The 21070-nt window shown below is 42.8% G+C and overlaps 1 protein-coding gene across 2 annotated transcripts in view; it reads right to left on the minus strand.

Moving 5' to 3' along the window:
- Positions 1-1824: 1824 nt before the first annotated feature.
- The window catches only part of DIS3L2 (DIS3 like 3'-5' exoribonuclease 2), a 349324-nt gene continuing 330078 nt past the window's right edge, over positions 1825-21070 (minus strand). For both annotated transcript variants that reach the window (XM_040428436.1, XM_040428435.1), the window contains 7 exons: positions 17937-18120; positions 16308-16394; positions 13833-13980; positions 12508-12638; positions 11967-12071; positions 11714-11815; positions 1825-3637 (listed from right to left, as the gene is read on the minus strand). In XM_040428436.1, the coding sequence (XP_040284370.1) occupies positions 3539-3637; positions 11714-11815; positions 11967-12071; positions 12508-12638; positions 13833-13980; positions 16308-16394; positions 17937-18120 (856 nt within the window). In that variant the 3' untranslated portion in view covers positions 1825-3538. The remainder of the gene's footprint in view (positions 3638-11713; positions 11816-11966; positions 12072-12507; positions 12639-13832; positions 13981-16307; positions 16395-17936; positions 18121-21070) is intronic.

Genomic DNA, 21070 nt, shown 5'->3' on the forward strand with positions numbered 1-21070 from the left:
CGGGGGGGGGCTGATGGAGAGGCACCGACGGGGGGGGGCTGATGGAGAGGCACCGACGGGGGGGCTGATGGAGAGGCACCGACGGGGGGGGGCTGATGGAGAGGCACCGACGGGGGGGGGCTGATGGAGAGGCACCGACGGGGGGGGGCTGATGGAGAGGCACCGACGGGGGGCTGATGGAGAGGCACTGACGGGCTGCTATGAGGCATGGGGGTCTTATCTGAGGTCTGATTGGGGGTCATTCATATTGGGTTCTGATCTGAGGTCTTATTGGGGTATTATTGGGGTCTTATTAACATTGGGGGTCTGACCTGAGGTGTAATGAAAAATATTTTTTTCTTATTGTGCGGTGCCCACTTCCAGCCCTGAGCCCAGCTGCCTAGAGCACTGATCCGGAGCAGCTTGGAGAAAAAAGGCCTCAGTCCCACACTCCTTCTGCTCGGCCAAGCCTGTCAGCACCCCTGAGGCCAAGCCAGCCAGCACCCCTGAGTCTTCAGAACTGTAAGTAAATTATATATAAGGGGCGTTTTTGTTTTGTTTTGATCACAATGTGTACATTTGGCTCAGTCCGCAGCGACACAAATTACAGCATGCTAGATTTTCTGTGCTTTTTTTTTCCCGCTACACGTAGCTTTCAAAAGCCCATTCACATGTATTGTATTTTAAAGGGGTTTTCCATCTCAGACAATGGGGGCATATCGCTAGGATATGCCCCCATTGTCTGATAGGTGAGGGTCCCTATATATATTTGTTTATTTCATGTTAATTTTGCAGTTGTTTGTGTAAACTGGCACTTTACAATAAATGTTGCACTGAATTTTCAGCGAAATATATATTTTTTTTCAGGGGGGGGGGTTTGCAGTGGATCTTGGGTGAGTTCCCACACTTTTTTTACTTTTTTTTCCCAGGACTTGACCCCTGGACATGCCCCCTTAGCTGCAGCAGGAAAGACACTCCCTTGAACTGTCCTCTTGATATAAATCTAGCAGAGCAATGAATGGGGAGATCTCTGGATCCATGTGAGGTACAGGGCTGGTTCCAGCTTTGTTATAGTACATGAAAATTTTTCTAAGATATCCGATTTTCATTTTTACAATAACCATGGGATAACCCCTTTAATTTACTATCCTGAAGAGAGTTGATTTCTATGCCTATTACCTAGTTACCATAGCTCATTGGCAACCCCGAATGACAGTGTGTTAGATTACGCAATTATACAGGTTTTACTTTGAGGAGGAGCTGGATTATCAGACTTTCTTGATTTTATATTATTTTCCCACAGTACTAGTCGTTAAAGATTAATGAATCAGTCTGATTTGCTTTTTGCCTGCTATCAGAAGGCATTTGACATATTTAAAGTTCACTGATAGCAAACCAAATCTATAACGGACAAAATCAATTTTCTCTTTACATTCCATGGACAGGTCACTGACGTGAATCAGTATTCTAGTGAATCAAATGGTTTGATATATTTTACTGATCTAATTAGGGATGAGTGAAATTGTGTTTCAAGTTCGTCGTACAAGTTTCGGGTTATCTAAGAATACCATTATGGATTCTGCTACCACGGACCATAACTTATGGATTCCGCTATCACGGACTATAACGGAATTCTTAGATAACCCTAACCTTGTATGACGAACTTGAAAACACAAGTTTGCTTATCCCTAGATCTAATTATTAAATGCAGTAGTGAAAGCAGTACGGTAATCTGAGAAGGGTAGCATGTTCCAAATATTTTTTGGGATGATGTGATATAAAATGTGTTATCCTCTCAATTACATTATCATGAGATACAGAGACACAAGAAGACGAACACCGTTACAGCAGATCATTTTATTGGATTGTGGATTACAGATATTAGGAGACTACACATATAGATCTTACAAATTTACTGTTTGACTATAAAGCAGAGAGAGAATAAGCAGCTCCTGACATTGTGTGATGCTGATAAAAACCATGGGGGAGATTTATCAAAACTGGTGTAAAAGAAAACTGGCTTAGTTGACTATAGCGACCAATCAGATTACACCTTTCATTTTCCAAAGGAGTCCTGAGAACTGAAAGGTGGAACCTGACTGGCCGCTATGGCCAACTAAGCCAGTTTTCCTTTACACCAGTTTTGATAAATCTCCCCCATGTGTTTGGTGGCACACAAGTAGTCAGGTGAAGGATACAGGTACGACTGTGAAACTACTTCTAATAATTTAAAAAAAAGAAATAAAAGGACACAAAAGTCAAATTCATTTCTAATCTGTCCATTTCTGGCAAGTGATTGGTGTATTTCTATTCATTACATACTGGTAACCAAGCACTGTAAAATTATATAGTGCAAAATAAAAGAGATGTAAACATTTTGCTAAAATCTGGAGAGAATCCAGAAACAAATAAAATATTAAAAAAAAGTAAAAACATGAATAATAAATTCCTAAGTCGCATTCTTTTTTCTCATGTACATTGTAAGAATTGTAAGTATTACCATTTTCCACTAAAAAGTACATTTTAAAGAGAAGTCCCACACTTTCACAGCCATATTTAATTGTTCCAATGCATCAAAAATAAAATACTATGCAAATAGTCTTAATTATAAATCTGAAATTGTTTGTGTCTACCGCTCCCATGCAGAACTTTGTGTCTCAGTAGTTACGGACTAAACAAACCCTGTGTAGTCTGGTCCTGGAAATTATCCCCATCATTCAGTCCGCTACTTCATAAAAACATACATGTGGTAGGTTGGCAAGATGTAGTGTAGGGATGGATAGCATTAGGACTGCTGACTTAGACTACATAAGGTTTGTTTGTGGTTTGTTAAAATGGAAACACATAGGTCTGCTTGGGAGCTGTAGACAAAACAATATTAAAAAGAGGTATTCCCCTTCTGGGACATTTATGGCATATTCTTAGGAGAAGTCATAAATGTCAAATAGGTGCAGGTCCCAACTCTGGACTAGATCCTAAACAGGGCCCCAAAGTGAACAGACAACACACTGCACATGTGCAGCGTCCTCTCAATTCACTGCTACTGGATTTTGGAAAATAGAAAAGCAAATGCTCAGCTATATTTGGAAGCCCAATAGTGAATCGAGGGTGGCTGTACATGCACAGCTTGCTCACCCTTTATTATAGGGCTTCATTCCGAGAGGTGGGACCTGCACCTATCTTAACATTTATGGCATATCCTAGTGATATGCCAAAAGTGTCCCAGATGGAAAATTACATGCATTGAAGCTATAAAAAAAAAAAAAGGACAGTGAAGGGGTACCTTGGCTTTTAAATGATGCCAGGCTGACTATACCATGTCCATTCTCTAATTCACAATGAAAGGTAAAATAAAAACTGGGCAATGAGAAAGCAAAAAATACAAAAACAAAAAGAAAGTGACAAAAACATTTTCTTTTACACTTTTTGCCCAGTATATAGCACGCCACTGCAAATTCAGAATAATTCAGTCAATTCCTTCCTTTGGATATTGCACTGATTTAGGACATGTGGTAAAGCACTTCTTGTCACACAATGCCCTGAAGTGTCCTTCCAGAGCTCAGTTTGCAGCCCCAGGTCTTTTTAGGACTGCTGTATACTTCAAAGGCACATTGTCTGATTTCAGAACCACCTCCACTAGCGTGAAAATGCTAATTACCTGTGGGAAGGTACAAAAGAAAAAATTCTCCAATTAGTCATGACATAGTAACTCTCATTTATATAGCGCCAACACATTCAACAGAGCTTAAAGGGGGTGTCCAGCTGTTGATATTGATGACTATCCTTTTCGAATAGCTGTTTGAAGAGGAGGCGACTCTCCATGTTGGCTATGCTTTCTCTTCATTACACTGCACTTCGTGTAATACAAGTACTTGTAATTACACTACATCGCCGCTCACAGGAGATGAGACAGTGTGACGACCACCTTGCCTCACAGTTGATCAGCGGGGAGTCTCGGATGTCAGACCCCCACTGATCAGATATTGATGACCTATCCTGATGATAGGTCATCAATATTAACGGCTGGACAACCGTCAATGGTCAACGTCTTACAACAGCTCCATGTAGAGCCGTCATGAATAAACTGTTGATTAGGGCTTGTCCACATGTAAAGGAATTGCTGTGAATTTTACATCCGGACTTGCAGACTGAAAATCCGCAGTAGATAATAGTACCAGCAAAGCAATGGAAATTTGTACAAATCTCACTGCATATATTTTTCTGTGTGTAAAATGATCTGCTATGTGGATTTTAAATCTGCAGAAAGTCAATTTCCCCCATTCAGTTCAACAATGAAGTAAAAAAAAACAACAAAACCCAATGAGTATTTTATTGCAGATTACCCACAAGTCTGCAAGTTTTAAATTTAGAAGAAAAAACAAAACATTTAAAAAAAAACCACTATACTATTTCCCTTCGCGTGGTGCTTTTCTTGCAGTATTCTTTATTTTATTTTTTTGGCACTCACTGGGTGACACTTTAAATCCACAAGCAAATCTGTTCCAAAATCAAAGCACGATTTGGTGCAGACTTGCTGCAGAATTCCTTACTGAGGACATACAGGAGAAGCCATGTGTGACAGCGGTTGGAGGGCAGGGTGAAAATACCTAAAACATAATGCATACCAACAAGAACATTTTCAGAAAGCCTAAAAGACAAATCAATAAGGGGGAGCCGTCGGCACTGGTCTTGATATCCCTGATGCATCCTCCAGCAGTCTGTGCGCCTAAACAGATTTCTGGCTTCATTTGCACCAAAAAACAACTGTAAATGAAGACAAATTTGTCTCGGCTGTGGGCCACATTCCTTTCACGCCCCCTTTTGGAAAAATGGCTCCAGTGTGCTCCAGGTTTGTTACGTTATATAACGTTCCAAGTGAAGACCTTTGGCTACTCTACTGCAAAAGAAGAGACTGGTAGGAGGGTATTTTTTAATTACATCCACATAGCAGCAGGGATCAATATATGACTGTTGGACGCCTCGCTATCGGATATAAAATGTGTTGGCAAGTTGGAGCACATTTCTTTTCTATAGAAATAATTTCAAGGCTCACTCGTTCAATGACCTACATGTTACTCTGAAATGCTGCAACATTTCAGTAAAAAAAAAATAATACTACAGGGAGGTTTATGAAATGTTGCCCTCCAAAACAGAAATCTACACTGTGAATAAAGAGACCTGTCAATAAGGGTCCATTCACACGTCCATAAGTGTTTTGCGGATACGCAAAACACGGACACTGGCAATGTGCATTCCGCAATTTGCGGACCGCACAAGGCCGCCACTATAATAGAAAATGCCTAATCTTGGTCGCAATTGCGGACAAGAATAGGACACGTTCTATTTTTTTTTTTGCGGAAACGGAAGCACGGATGCGTTAGTGCGGATCTGCAAATGCGGACAGCACATTTCGGCCCCATTGAAAATGAATGGGTCTGCACCCGTTCCGCAAAATTGCGGAACGGATGCGGACCCATTTTGCGGACGTGTGAATGGACCCTTAAGCTGAGCCAGGCAGGAAGAAGTCAGAGGAGAGCCACCCAGCAGATACTCCAAGGAAGTAACCTGTCAGGGTACGCCAGTATTACAGAAAACGTAACATTTCTATCCAGTCCCTTGAAGCACGATTCCCTCCCAGTATCACGAATACTGTACGGTCAGCATATTTAGGAGGGAAAAAAAACACCCGAAACTCCTCTACTAAGCAAACTATCACAGTTGCCCTTTAGCACTCCGTGTATCATGGAAAACAGGTAAAGGCCAAGGTAATAACTTGAGATAGTTAGACTGATGAACTTAAGTCTCATTTACTATCACCATGAAAGGTTGTAATCAGCAAATCATTAACCTGTCCTATTTCAATGTTAGGCAGAAAAATGACACTATGGTTCTGCTGCAGTACATGGCCTGTATAAAATCAGGTAAGCAAAATAGAGACAAGTAGCTTGTCTACATCCCCAAATATCCAACAAATCAAATCACAATCTCTAACTCCTTAACCGCCTCACGCAGGATCACGTTGCGGAGGCGGCAGCCCTGCGCACAGTCACGCATCCGTACGTCATCTCGCGAGACGCGAGATTTCGCTCAAAGCCGGCCCGCGCATGCGCATCGCGGGCCGGCAAAAGTTAAAGAAGTATTTCGTCACCAGCCTGCCAGCCAATGATCATTGCTGGCAGGCTGGCGATTTTCAAAAAATCAAATCACAAGCCAGATAACACATTATATTTGTAAATATGATGTGTTAAATGGCTTGTCTGCTCCTCTGCTGGTCCTTTTCGTCGGTTGGTCCCAGCAGAGGAGCAGACATCACAGGGAGTACACCAAACACTACACTTAGCCCCAGATCACCCCCCATCACCAAAATTAACCCCTTGATCACCCCTATCAATCACCTAGTGAAAGGAAAAAAGTGATCAGTGTAAACTGTCACTTTTTTTTTTTCACTGGTATTGACTGATAGGTTTTAGGATAGTTTAGGCCCCTTGGTTAGGGAGTTTAGCGTCAGTTAGCGCCCAGCCCACCGCAGTCACTGATTCGCTGATTAGCATATCGCTAATCAGCATTTGTACTTTTATAGTATCTGTAAGTGATCAAAACTGATCACAGTCAGATCTATAATTGTATTAGTGTCACCTTAGCTCGCCCTCCACCCAAAACGCAGTGTTTGCCCGATCAGGCCTGATCGGTCGCAGGCCTGATCGGTCGCCCACAGGTGCGTTCACCCACGCCCGCCCCACCGCAGTGACAAAAAATATATATTTTTTTGATCACTGCACAATCACTTTCCAAGCGCTGCGGCGATAAAAAAAAAAATCAGTTTTGATATTTTTTATCAATCGCAGCGGCCTCCGGTACTTCGCTAGCCTCCCCTTTGTAAGACAGGCTTGCTTTTTTTCTTGGGTAGTCTCAGGGAATACCCCTAAATTTAGTAGTCCAAATGTCAAACAGGGGGTATTCTTCTGAAGAGGCCTACAGGATTCTGACCCAGTCGGATGAGGAATGGGAACCCTCATCTGACGAATCTAGCAGGTCAGAATATGAACCTGTAGAAAGCAGTGGCAGTCTGACCCAAAGTTCGGACGAGGAGGTTGAGGTCCCCGATAGCACCAGGCCTACCCGGCCCCGTGTCGCTAGACCACAGGTTGCGCAGGATCCGCTTCAAGAGCAGCACGGATCACGTGGTGAGGCATACACCAGAGCGCAGCCCTCCCTGGACCTAGTACCAGCACTGCCGTACAACATGGTGAAGTGGCGAGCACCAGAAGGGCAGTTGAAGCTGGTACGGTGCCACGTGCAGTAGTTAGCCCGTCGCAGCCCCCGCACAGACAGGCCCGTAGACCCCCTAGAGTCCCTGAGGTGCTGGCAAATCCTGATTGGCAGTCACCAACTTCAGCAGCACCATTAGTTCCCCCTTTCACCGCCCAGTCTGGAGTTCGGGTTGAGACAGCTCAGATCGGTTCGGCCCTGGGATTTTTTGAGCTGTTCTTGACTGCGGAGCTCTTGGACTTAGTCGTGGTAGAAACAAATCGGTATGCCACTCAATTTATATCCGCCAACCCGGGAAGCTTTTATGCCCAGCCTTTCCAGTGGAAACCAGTCCAAGTTTCTGAAATTAAAATTTTTCTGGGCCTTCTCCTCAACATGGGTCTAACCAAAAAGCATGAATTGCGGTCATATTGGTCCACGAACCCGATTCATCACATGCCCATGTTCTCTGCTGCTATGTCCAGGGCACGATTTGAGGCCATCCTGCGTTTCCTGCACTTTAGCGACAACACCACCTCCCGTCCCAGAGGCGACCCAGCTTTTGACCGGCTCCACAAAATTCGGCCCCTCATAGACCACTTCAACCAGAAATTTGTATACCCCAGAGCAAAACATCTGCGTAGACGAGTCCCTAATACATTTTACCGGGCGCCTTGGCTTCAAACAATACATCCCAAGCAAGCGCGCCCGGTATGGGGTCAAATGGTATAAGCTTTGTGAAAGGGACACAGGCTATACCCACAAATTTCAGATCTATGAGGGAAAAGATCAGACCCTGGAGCCGGTCGGTTGCCCTGACTACCTGGGGAGCAGTGGGAAGACAGTCTGGGACTTGGTGTCACGCTTATTTGGCAAGGGGTACCATCTTTATGTGGACAATTTCTACACAAGTGTGGCCCTCTTTAGGCATTTGTTTCTAGAACGGATTTGCGCCTGTGGCACTGCGCGAACTAGTCGCATGGGCTTCCCCCAACGGCTCGTTACCACCCGTCTTGCAAGGGGGGAGAGGGCTGCCTTGTGTAACGAAGAACTGCTCGTGGTGAAATGGAGAGACAAGCGTGACGTTTACATGCTCTCCTCCATTCACGCAGACACGACAATACAAATTGAGCGAGCAACCCGTGTCATTGAAAAGCCCCTCTGTGTCCAAGACTATAATTTGCTCATGGGAGGGGTGGACTTCAATGACCAGATGTTGTCTCCGTATTTAGTTTCCCGACGCACCAGACGCTGGTATAAGAAGGTGTCTGTATATTTAATTCAATTGGCTGCCTATAATAGTTTTGTTCTCTACAGTAAGGCTGGGAGAACACGATCCTTCCTCAAATTTCAGGAAGAGATCATCGAGAACCTCCTGTATCCAGAAGGTTCCGTGGCCCCATCCACCAGTGTAGTTAGCCGTCTACACGAGCGACATTTCCCCAGTGTCGTTCCTGGTACCTCAACCCAACCGTCACCCCGAAAAAGATGTCGTGTCTGTAGCAGGAGTGGAATAAGGCGTGACACCCGCTATTTCTGTCCTGACTGCCCTGACCACCCTGCCCTATGCTTTGGAGAGTGTTTCCGGAAGTACCACACACAGGTACACTTAGCATAGGGATTGCATCTCACAGGACAGGCACACAGGGCTATTAGGGCCCTTTCTCTCACAGCTGCTGCAAACCTCTCCTTTCACCTGGGATAAAGTGCATAATGTACTTCGCCACATCTTTGGGCGATTTGCGCTTTGCACATTGTCCCATGGGGAAGGAGAGGTTTGTCCTATAAAAGGTAAAAAAAAACACCAGTAAGCAAAAAAGTTAACTTTCAGTTCAAAAAGTTAAAAAAAAAGTTTATATGTTCTGTTCAAAAGTTATTATAAAGTTAATAAAATTTATTGCGTTGCAGCCTGTTTTTTTTTTTTTTTTACCTTCCAGGTGGACCAACCGATCGACTAGCTGCAGCACTGATGTGCATTCTGACAGAAGCATTGCGCTGCTGTCAGATTACACACAAGTCGGTGTATGCGGCGCTGCAAGACGAGATTTCGCCTCTGCAGTAAAAGATACGTTTGCCGAGGCATATGAGCTGAGGAGGCGGCGGTGTTCATATGCTTTGGCAAACACTTTGCATATATAAAAAAAAATAAAAAATCCCGGCAATGATTTATTCATCCACATCGATTGATGTGAATGGAGAAATCTGGTTTGCCAGGGCATACGGGCTAAGTGGGTATGGATGTTGGGCGGAGCTCCTATGTCCTGGCAGACGCCTTTCCCCTCCATTTTTTTTTTTGGCAGAGATTTTTTGATCCACATTGATCGATGCGAATGAAGAAATCTGTGCCATTCATTTTTTCTTTCAGCCCAGAGGCTGAACGAAAAAAAAAAATCTCATTACCCGTATGCTCAATATAAGGAGAATAGCAGAAACTCCTAATGTAATGATTGCGGAGACCCTCAAATGCCAGGGCAGTACAAACACCCCACAAATAACACCATTTTGGAAAGAAGACACCCCAAGGTATTCGCTGAGGGGCATATTGAGTCCATGAAAGATTGAAATTTTTGTATCAAGTTAGCGGAAAGGGAGACTTTGTGAGAAAAAATAAAATAAAAAATCAATTTCCACTAACTTGTGCCCAAATTTTTTTTTTTCTATGAACTCGCCATGCCCCTCATTGAATACCTTGGGGTGTCTTCTTTCCAAAATGGGGTCACATGTGGGGTATTTATACTGCCCTGGCTTTTTAGGGGCCCTAAAGCGTGAGAAGAAGTCTGGGATCCAAAGGTCTAAAAATGTCCTCCTAAAAGGAATTTGGGCACCTTTGCGCATCTAGGCTGCAAAAAAGTGTCACATATGTGGTATCGCCGTACTCAGGAGAAGTTTGGGAATGTGTTTTGGGGTGTCATTTTACATATACCCATGCTGGGTGAGAGAAATATCTTGGTCAAATGCCAACTTTGTATAAAAAAAAAAATGGGAAAAGTTGTCTTTTGCCAAGATATTTCTCTCACCTAGCATGGGTATATGTAAAATGACAGCCCAAAACACATTGCCCAACTTCTCCTGAGTATGGCAATACCACATGTGTGACACTTTTCTGCAGCCTAGGTGGGCAAAGGGGCCCACATTCCAAAGAGCACCTTTCGGATTTCACCGGCCATTTTTTTTTACAGATTTTGATTTCAAACTACTTCACACGCATTTGGGCCCCTAAAATGCCAGGGCAGTATAACTACCCCACAAGTGACCCCATTTTGGAAAGAAGACACCCCAAGGTATTTCGTGATGGGCATAGTGAGTTCATGGAAGTTTTTATTTTTTGTCACAAGTTAGTGGAATATGAGACTTTGTAAGAAAAAAAACACCCATCATTTTCCGCTAACTAGTGACAAAAAATAAAAAGTTCTATGAACTCACTATGCCCATCAGCGAATACCTTAGGGTGTCTACTTTCCGAAATGGGGTCATTTGTGGGGTGTTTGTACTGTCTGGGCATTGTAGAACCTCAGGAAACATGACAGGTGCTCAGAAAGTCAGAGCTCCTTCAAAAAGCGGAAATTCAAATTTTTGTACCATAGTTTGTAAACGCTATAACTTTTACCCAAACCATTTTTTTTTACCCAAACTTTTTTTTTTATCAAAGGCATGTAGAACAATAAATTTAGAGAAAAATTTATATATGGATGTCGTTTTTTTTTGCAAAATTTTACAACTGAAAGTGAAAAATGTCATTTTTTGGCAAAAAAATCATTAAATTTCAATTAATAACAAAAAAAAGTAAAAATGTCAGCAGCAATTAAATACCACCAAATGAAAGCTCTATTAGTGAGAAGAAAAGGAGGTAAAATTAATTTGGGTGGTAAGTTGCATGACCGAGCAATAAACGGTGAAAGTAGTGTAGTGCAGAAGTGTAAAAAGTGGCCTGGTCATTAAGGGTGTTTAAGCTAGGGGGGCTGAGGTGGTTAAGTGCCTCGTATAGATGCAGTGCTGTAATAAATCTAAAGGAAGCCTCCTTCATGGAGAGATTGAAGGAAAAGGTTTGTCACTGTTGCAATACAACTACCAGTGATCCCTGAAGATACAATGGCCTCAGGATACAATATTTTCAACATCCAATGGTCTTTTCTGACCCATCGCAAGTTGAAACCAGACTCAACATACAATGTCTCAGACTCCGATCCAACCAATCAAGGTCACGTCTCTGGTAAAATAGTTGAATTAGTTGCTAGTTACCAGCTATTCCTGACTGTTATAGGTAAGGACTTGTTTTATCTGCCTTAGTTATCTGCTTATTTTTCTTAAATCTTAATTTTCTCTTATCTTGGGTGACATTTTGGGGCTTTGGAACAGATTACTCAACTTACAATTGTTTCAGCATACCATGGTTGTTCTGGAACCAATTAATACTTTATCTTGAGGGACCACTGTATAATATTTTACTAAGTTACGAGACTGATACTCTGCATTCAGACCGGCTTACCTGGCGAACAGGCTCATCTCCATCATGTTCTGGACTCCAAACAAGTGTCAACTCAGGCTTCTTCCCTACCTGTTGGAAATGTGAGCTCTGGAGAGGAAGAGCCTAAATGGGACACAAAACCAGTCTATTAAGGTGACATCTATTTCCAGCAGCTTGAAGTAGCATTAAGTACTGAAGTAGTGTAGCCCCCTGGATGGCATGGTGGGATTAACAAAAAAGTAGACTCTACAATTAAAGTTGTATATTAGCTTACATTACAATAAATCCGCTTCTGAACACCATATCTCAGGACCAAGACATCAAATGCTTCATTTAAGACCCCCATAACCATGGCTTCAGACTCCAGTGGGCCGCTCTCCTGCAGAAAATGACAGGAACAGAAAAATGATACAATCTTTTTACGTGGAAAAATAGTAGCAAGGGTAACAGATTGTAAAGTCTTTTTGTTACTTTAATAGGGGGTTTATACAGCCCGACTGTCAGGCAGATTATCGGTAATGAACACTGATAATCCGCTCGTGTGAAGGTGACGCAGATCTCACGAAAAATGAGCAAAACACTCATTCATCAGGTGAATTCATCTTTCTGGGCAGCAGATCGGTCTGTATGATCGGCTGCTGAGAAACAATGACTCTGTATGAAGACAAGCGATAGCATTAATCATCGCTCGTCCCCATACATTGCATGTAATTGCCGAGCAGGCACTTATCGGGAAGAAACAGTCCCTTCTCAATGTATCGAGTTACCACTTGCTGATATTCATTCTAGAATGTAATTCAGTTGCAGTCTCTCACCTTTACAAATACAGAGAAAAAGAGTTCTGCGCTCAATTCCTGCACCCTCTTGGATGCGGTTTTGCGGTCATTACAGTGGTCTGCCTGTTTCTGGATTGCTTCCTGTGGCAACTGCAGTGCTGGCCCACGTCCTAAAGAACAAAAACATTGGAGGACAAAGAAGGATGAAATCATATCGCTTGTGTCTAACTACAGCCAAACTCCTGGGATAAATGTCTCAGTGTCATCAGAACCGCTGTCTATGAATAGACAATGAGCCGGCAGGGAAAGCTGCACGATTTCAGCTCTGAAGTCAGCAGTATTTTGAATGCAGTTCAGGGATATAATATGGGCTGCAACTCAGGATGATAACAAGATACATGAAGCAGGGTATATCCAAGTTTACGCCAGGTTCACCATTACAGCTTTCGTTTGCTTTTTTGCATGTATGCTGGTAAAGCTCCTAAGATTACACTATTCCAAACACCAGTGTGCGGTAAAAAAAACGTATATTGTATGGGGGCCATCACATGACCGTATGTCTTTTGAGTTCCGCAAATACAGAGGACGTTCGTTTGACATCCAAGTTGCATCAGTTTCTTTCTGCAGACCCATTGACTTCAATGGGACTGTGAACCACATTTTGTGGTCAAGTATAGGACTTGCTCTGTCTTTTGCAGAACAGACATACGGATGCAGAAAGCACATGAATGTATGAAGAGATACATACTTACCTGCTCTCAGTGTCCGCTCCCTGGCTGCCTGCACTGCACTTCCAGTCCCAGTCTGTCAACATCCATATGAATGGGGTTAAGTCCACCACTGCAGCCAGTGACTGACCTCAGTGGTGACATGTCCCTCAGCGGTATGTAACCTAGCAGTGACATGTCATTGGCTACAGCAACATACTAACAGACTGAGATAGGAAGGTCAGTGCAGACAGCCAGGGAGCCAGAACTCAACACCACAGCAGATAAATATGTATCTTCATAGAACTCTGTTCCTCTAATAATGTCCCTACTCACTTACACTATCCAATCAGTTTTCACAGGGTAGGTACCCACACTGCTGACATTGTAAATGGCGACACCCAGTAGTCAATAAGCAGTTTTCATTTTCCAAAGGGCCACTGAAAAAGGAGAGACATCTAAATGGCTAAGGGGAGTAATGTGTTGGAGGCTCTGTTAGCAATTGGGATAGTTCCTTTCTCTTGCGATTTAATGACTTACGTAATAACAGGAGCCATGATGCAAGTATAAACAGAGCCTAACTCAGAACATAAAGGTAATGGCCAATGAAATAGACACAGTGCAAAATGTTTCATCGTAATATTAGCGAGTACTCGCCTATGGCAGCAGCAAGAAGCCGGTGAACTAGGATGTCAGCATAACGTCTTATGGGAGAAGTAAAGTGAGTGTACAAAGGAACATTCAATGCATAATGGTGGAACATGGTTTCGTCCTTCAGCATGCCGCTGCAGAAATACACTGCCATCTACAAGAAAAAAAAGTTGCAATCACAATAAAAAACAAAGACAAAAACAAAAGACTTCACTAAGCTTGTAAGCCGCATCTTACATACATAGTTACAGTAGTTTACTTACAACTAGTTACTAGGAGTGACTGTCGTATGTGCTGGTTCCCCAGAATATCACACCTGCAGTTGGGGCGCTGTCACTCCACAGCAAAGGTAGGATAGAAGCGCTCACCACCAGGCCTCCATATACAAGCTCAACCATTGTGGCATTCCAAACAGAACCTGGATTCGTCACTAAAGACAATATGGTTCCATGGCAGTCCAGATTTCTCATTCATAACCAGAGGTGGACTGGCCATAGACCCTAAAGAGAAATTTCCAGGTGGGCCACCCAAGCCCTCCTGACGGCCGCCAGTCGAATACAGAGCGATCTGATGCTCTCAGCATTAATAAATACTAGGAGCATTAGGTGCTTATGATTCTGTTTGGCTGAAGAAAGCGACCTCCTGCATTCAACTGTATTGCGGTCCTCAGGACATTGATGGACTTGAATGCTGCAGCAGGGGCAGCAGTATTTTGTGCTGTACTACGGTATTGCTGGCCCTGCCTATTTATACCAGCCTTCTGTTAATTTGGACCCACCTACAACATGTGACCACTTTTAGTTTTTTATTCCAGGGCCATTTTAAGTTCCCAGTATTCATAACAAAACTGCAAACAAAAGGCGACGGTGGTTGGCTGTCAATATGGCAGGACATGTAATTGGTGCCGTTACGCCAAATTTCCTTCTGGTAAGCACCTGGAAATGGTCCAAGCAGAGAGAGGAGTGTGTAATGAAGGTGCAACATGTGTGTCTGGAAGGTGGACAATAAAACTGCGGGAGCTGCTCGTTCTGGTCAGCAGCATCAATAATCCTCTCTACTGGTGGTTTGTCTGGACCATCCGGAGGCCGTTTGCCATGTGTGCCATGCGTGCCTTCACATAACCACTGATCCCAACAACCGTTAACAGCTAGGTCAGAATGACCTAGATGGTGGACAATCCATCCAAACAATCATCCTGCTTCTATCAGTCCAATGATTTGCCACGTCTCAAAGTGTGCCAACTGGGCAAATTGTCTTCAAGTGTGTCGCAGAGTCATATCTAGTGGTCAACGATTTCTCACCAAGAGGTACATTACCCAAATGTAACCTCTGAGAACCTTTTTATAGGGCAGCAGGGAAAGCACTTTTACGCCATCTTGTGGCAAGAGCCAGTGTCTAATAAGACCACACCTGCAATCATTTACATATCCGCCCAAGACATAACTGCATGCAGATTTGTGCAGCAATCTGGCATTTCTGGGTTTTCATTATATACACCTACCCTACCACTAGGGGAAGATAAAACAGATTAACTAATTGGATATGGAGGATTTAATAACTCAACTTTATTGCTATGCATTACACTAAGTACAAGCAAGGACCTAGCATTTTGATGCCTAGGCTACACTTAAATCAAAAACATATTCCGTCTTGTGTTTTGCATCAGAGAGATACAGGTACAAAGTTGCCACAAATCAGATTCTTTTTTTTTTATCTAGTAGGCTAGTGTCTCATACATCTATAGCCCTCTTTCTCCTTCACATTAAAAGGGTTATCCCGTGACAAATGTAAAAAATGAAATGACATCATACAGTACATAGCAATATTTCTAACATAGCTAGAACCAGTCCTGTACCTCACATGGATCCATAGATCTGCACATTCATTGCTCGGCTAGATTTCTATCAAGCTCAAAGATAAAGGGGAGTGTCTTTTCGGCTACACCAAAGGGGGGCGTGGCCATACTCAGCCTATCACAGCTCAGGAGGCAGTTGAAGGATGAAACTGAGCATGTGCGGCCATCTCAGTGAGCAGGTCAAAGAAATAAGAAAAAAAAAAAAAAAAACAGCAGGTGGCGCAATACAGACACATTTTATTGAATAACCTGTGCTAAATTTTTAATTACCGTACATGCACTTCCAAAAGAATTTAGGTCCAGGTGCTGGACTGAAAATCTTTCGTGGGACAACCTCTTTAACCTGTGCTGGTACACTACAGGTGTGATGCCAAAGGGGATCAGATTTTTATTAAACAAATCACAATGCCCCAATCTGCTGTCTAAACATTAGTGTACTAAAATAATCTGCTCTGACACTGTGCATTTCTAATGCAGTTCTAATGACAGGGTCTGTAGGACATAGAACCACAGGATGCTAGGTTTTACATGTTTGATGGTGTGGTGCCAGCACGGATATTAGCTGCTGGCTATTTTGTGGCAAAGTGTACAAAAACAAAATGGATACAAAATGAAGACGGCTTTACCTGCATAGGCCTGGAACACATGTTGGTCAGAACTTCCTTGCGTGCTGTAGAATACTCATCTGCACCAAACTGATCATTCAAGCTTTTCTGCATGGAAAACAGAAGATAAGAGAGTCAGTCTGGTATTCCATATAACACAACTTGGATTCTGTTCCAACAAGAGGACACAATTGTGAATATCGACTATTTGCCGGCTAGCTGCTGATGGACCTATAATGTACTTACCCAACCATAATAACACATGGTAAGATACATCTTAAGCGTGTAGCCTCCTAAAGGAGCACTAAACCTAAAAACCAATGACACGTGTAAACAAGAAATATAGTTGCCACGGTGCAGTAATTCTTTAGAAATCCTGCAGAGAACATCAAACTTTTAAAGGTGTTCTCCACGATTTATATATTGATTACCTATTCTCAGGATAGGTCATCAATCAGCAGGGGTCCGACTGCCACCCCTGCCAATCAGCTGTTTGACACACCACAGCCTCCTTGCGGCTTAACAAGCACAGCGCCATACATTTTATGGCGGCTATACTTGGTAGGCCATGTGACCTAGGAAGAGGCCTAAGCACTCACTGGAGCACCGTAGCCTCTTTGTACAGCAAAGGTAATCAATGGGTAAATCCAAGAGAACCATCTTCAGATGGGGATGTGGCTTAGCAAAGGTGGTGTCAATTTACTATCTATTTGTCATACTGCAGACCTTGCGCAGTAGAGAGGCTCCTGCTCCAGATAGTTGTCTTACAGCCAGAGACAACATTTTGTGTAGGAGGAAGGGAGACATGGCTGATCTCCAACACCACATAGAAAATATTTATTTATATATTTCTCAGTTTGTAATATGAGACAAAATAGGAAGAAAGGAATGGAAAAAATGACGTAAGTATTTGGAGAACGATTACTGTGACACGTTAACAGGGATAGTACTGCCCTAAACTGTCCAGACCGACTTTCATGATCACCCTAGGCAGTGACCCACAACGTTGCAATATGTGAAGGGCAACACACAAACAGGGACAAACAAACTCAATTAGAGTCATAGTATGGAAAAAGGGTCCAAAGCCAGTTGGTCAACACAGTACAAGTAATTCCATAGGCAAATGAGAGATCCAAATCACGCCAAAGAGTCAGAACGAGGAGATCAAATAAGATACCAGAACGCTAGAAGTCAAAACCGTAGTCACAAAATCCAGAAATCAGAAGCCATGGAAGTCTGCAATAATTAGTATGAACAGTAGGGGGGGCTAGTGGACAGAAAATTCACCGCCATCTATACTCTGTAGATTCTGACCTTTAACTGGAGGAAAGGCAGCTCACGCCAGCGTGCCTGCACGCCACGTGGAGCTGCTCCCTACGCGCCCTGACATTTGGGACCCCCATCACATCCTCATTGGCCCAGGCTCTGATGTCAACAAGGGCCAGCCAGGTGTAACAGTAAGGACAGTAAGGGAACTTTTTTTTCTTTTGCGTTTCTTTTAGAATTGCAAAAAATAAAAAAAATTATAACTTTGCAACCATCACAAAAAACACAGGCATGATGCAATTTTTTTTCCAGCTTCTAAAATGTCCCACAGAAACAGCAATTCAGAGTGTTGCTATGGATACTGTGCCTACTTATTTTACTCACATGTAAAGTTCCAGAATTGGTGAAGTTGACATCAATTCCCATTTGGTCACAAAATTCAATCAGGTCATTCAGCAACTTCGTCTGTGGTGGAGGGTGGCGTCGAAGCAGCGCCAATTCAGGAAACTGGTGGTAAATTTTATGAGCAGCAGCCATGTTTGCAAGCAACATGAACTCTTCCACCAGCCTATAAAAGGAAAAAAAACTATAAAATATCTAAAATGATAAGGAGACAGTCAACAGATTACATCTACACAGATTCGCATATTCTAAAGCATAATTATTACCTGCACAATCAGCAGTTATGTTTAACCTGAAAAGGCAATGAATACAATCAGCTATGATCTAACACATGCTGAAACTGGCAACAGTGACAGTTCACATTAACGATATTTTTTGTTTCTTCTGATCTTTTTTTAAATTAAATTGTATTTAACAACTGTATTAAAAAAAAAAAAAAAAAAGGATCCCGTGCATCAGTTATGCACATTTGGCATCCGCTTGAGCCATTTCCGCCTGACAACCGTATTTTTTCTTCTCATGCATGCAGTACTTTTTTCCAACTAAAATAACAGATCTCAAATGGAAATGGCTCAAACGGATACCAAACGTGCATAACTGATGAACAGGATCATTATTTTTATTTTTTTTACAGGAACCTGTTATTTTTCTTTTCTGTTGTTCTGACAGAAGAACGGAAAAATAACGGTGATGTGAACTCTCCCTAATTTGGTTCCCATCATACACTCTCCAAATACAAACTAATACCAAAGGCAAACAGTTTTACTTTGCCAAAATGTGAATTGGGCAGCTGAAATCACAAATAAAACTTTGCGCAAAAAAATAAATAAAAATAAAAAATCAACCCAATCATCAAATCCTTTCACATGAAAACATTGAAACCCGCAATATATGTATTTTACACATTTATATAGCGCTGCTATATTCCGCAGGCATTAAAGGGGTTGTCTGGGTTCAGAGCTGAACCTGGACATACCCATAATTTCACCCAGGCAGCCCCCCTGATGTTAGCATCGGAGCAGTTCATGCTCCAATGCTCTCCTTTGCCCTGCGCTGGATCGCGCAGGGCAAGGGCTCTTATTTACAATAACACACTACTAGGTGGAGGCTTCCGCCCAGCAGTGTGTTTGATGATGTCACCGGCTCTGATGGGCGGGCTTTAGCGCTGCCCTAGCCGTTTTACAGACTAGGGCAGCGCAAAAGCCAGCCCATCAGTGCCGGTGACGTCACCGGGCTTCCTGCTGGGAGGAAGCCTCCGCCTGGCAGCCCTAAGGAGAGCCCGGTTCGTCAACGGAACTCCAGAAAATGCATGAACTGCTCCAATGCTCAAGTCAGGGGGCTGCCTGAGTGAAAATGGGGATATGTCCAGGTTCAGCTCTGAACCTGGACAACCCCTTTAACATCGCACTGTAGTCAATGGGGCTTACAATTTAAGGTATCAACACGTCTTTGGAGTGTGGGAGCAAACCGGAGTACCCGGAGGAAACTCACACAGACACGGGGAGAACATACAAACTCCATGCAGATCTTGTCCTTGTCGGATTTTAACCTAGGACCCCAGCGCTACAAGGCACCAGTGCTAACCACCAATTTAGCACAAAACCATCCTTTTCTAGTGAAAACTAATGTATAGGCTATAAACTGGCGAAAGAGGGGCTACGCTGTGGCTATATCAGACTGATAGGATTTAGGGTGCCTCACGATGCGAATTACGTTGCAGAATTTTCCGCGACTGAAAATCAGTTCCATTCATTTGATCAGGGGAGACTAGCACATGGATTTCTGCAAGCCCCATTCAAGTGGATGGAACAGATTTTCAGTTGTGGAAAATTATGCAACAAATCCGCAACGTGTGAAGGCACCCTTAAAATTCAAATGCATTCACAACATACAGAGACACTTTCATCACCAACTGTGGTGTATGCAAACTGTTCCATCACCAGCAGGTGGCAGTCAAGCTCCTGATAAAGGAATACATCCAAATATCCACATTTATGACAGAGACATGAGCTTACATAGTGCCAGTGTCGGAGACACAGAACCAATACCGAGACAAGAGCATCCACACTCCATCTAGGAATCAAAGAACGTAACCCTTCCTGTACTGAGCACTGTAAATCTTTCCATTATATATTTCCTTACAAAGGTCAATCATTACAAGTTTAACAGACTGAATTTTCCACGTCTCTAGAAGGCGGTCTAGCTTTTCATTATGTTATGTTGGTTTGCTGCATATAAAAGTTCCTTTTTTTCCCCAAAAATCATTCAACTTTCATTTGCTCCAGTTGCAGGGATCAAATTATCAAACTTATTTGCGGTCACAGAGGGCAGTCCTGCAGTGATGGGGTAAATTAACAAAATGAAAAGAAAACATGCCCGAGAGTGAAATCTACATCTGTTCTTACATTCCCACAGAGGTTACACACAGAGGGTTATGTTAAATAGACTTGAAATGATTCCACTGCTACATCTCTCATTAGACAAGGAGAAGACACAGGGTTCCTCAGATCTTGTGCCCTGCCCATTTTGAGGGAAGGAAATCACATTTTAAAAAGATCTACATCACCATGTTATTATTACAAAAATCTGTCAGTGGGTTTTCAATGAAACTTTAATGTGGTTAATATTATTATAAAACTAATATTATGAAATAATAATTACAGAAAGAAAGAAAATAAACTAACCAATACTTTTACACTTAAAAAGTATGCAGCATGTTCAATTCTTGTTTCATTAGAAAGTTGCCATTAACAATGTGTTATTTTCCAATATCGTAGTGCAAATATATCAGCCAATCATGTCGCTGCACCCCAATGGATAAAACCGTGCAGGCGAGGTCAAAAGAGTAAAATGTTCATACAAACACTAGAATGACAAAGAAATACAATGTGCAAGTGTGGCAGAAGGGGCCACAAGACCAAAAAGTGTAGTGAAAGGCTTATGGACTTATGTGTGTTCCTTCTGCCTGGTGGTCTAGGGCAGTAAAGGTGCATCAGCACTGCTGGTGGTGTAGGATATTAAAGGGGTGTTCAGACGATTACTTCCAGGTCTTATTGCAGACTTTTTGTTCCATGAGATAAGAGCAAGGTGCGATCAGAGGAAGCCAGCGCTGACAA

The sequence above is a fragment of the Bufo bufo genome, chromosome 4 (assembly GCF_905171765.1).
Source record: "Bufo bufo chromosome 4, aBufBuf1.1, whole genome shotgun sequence".
NCBI lineage: Eukaryota > Metazoa > Chordata > Amphibia > Anura > Bufonidae > Bufo > Bufo bufo.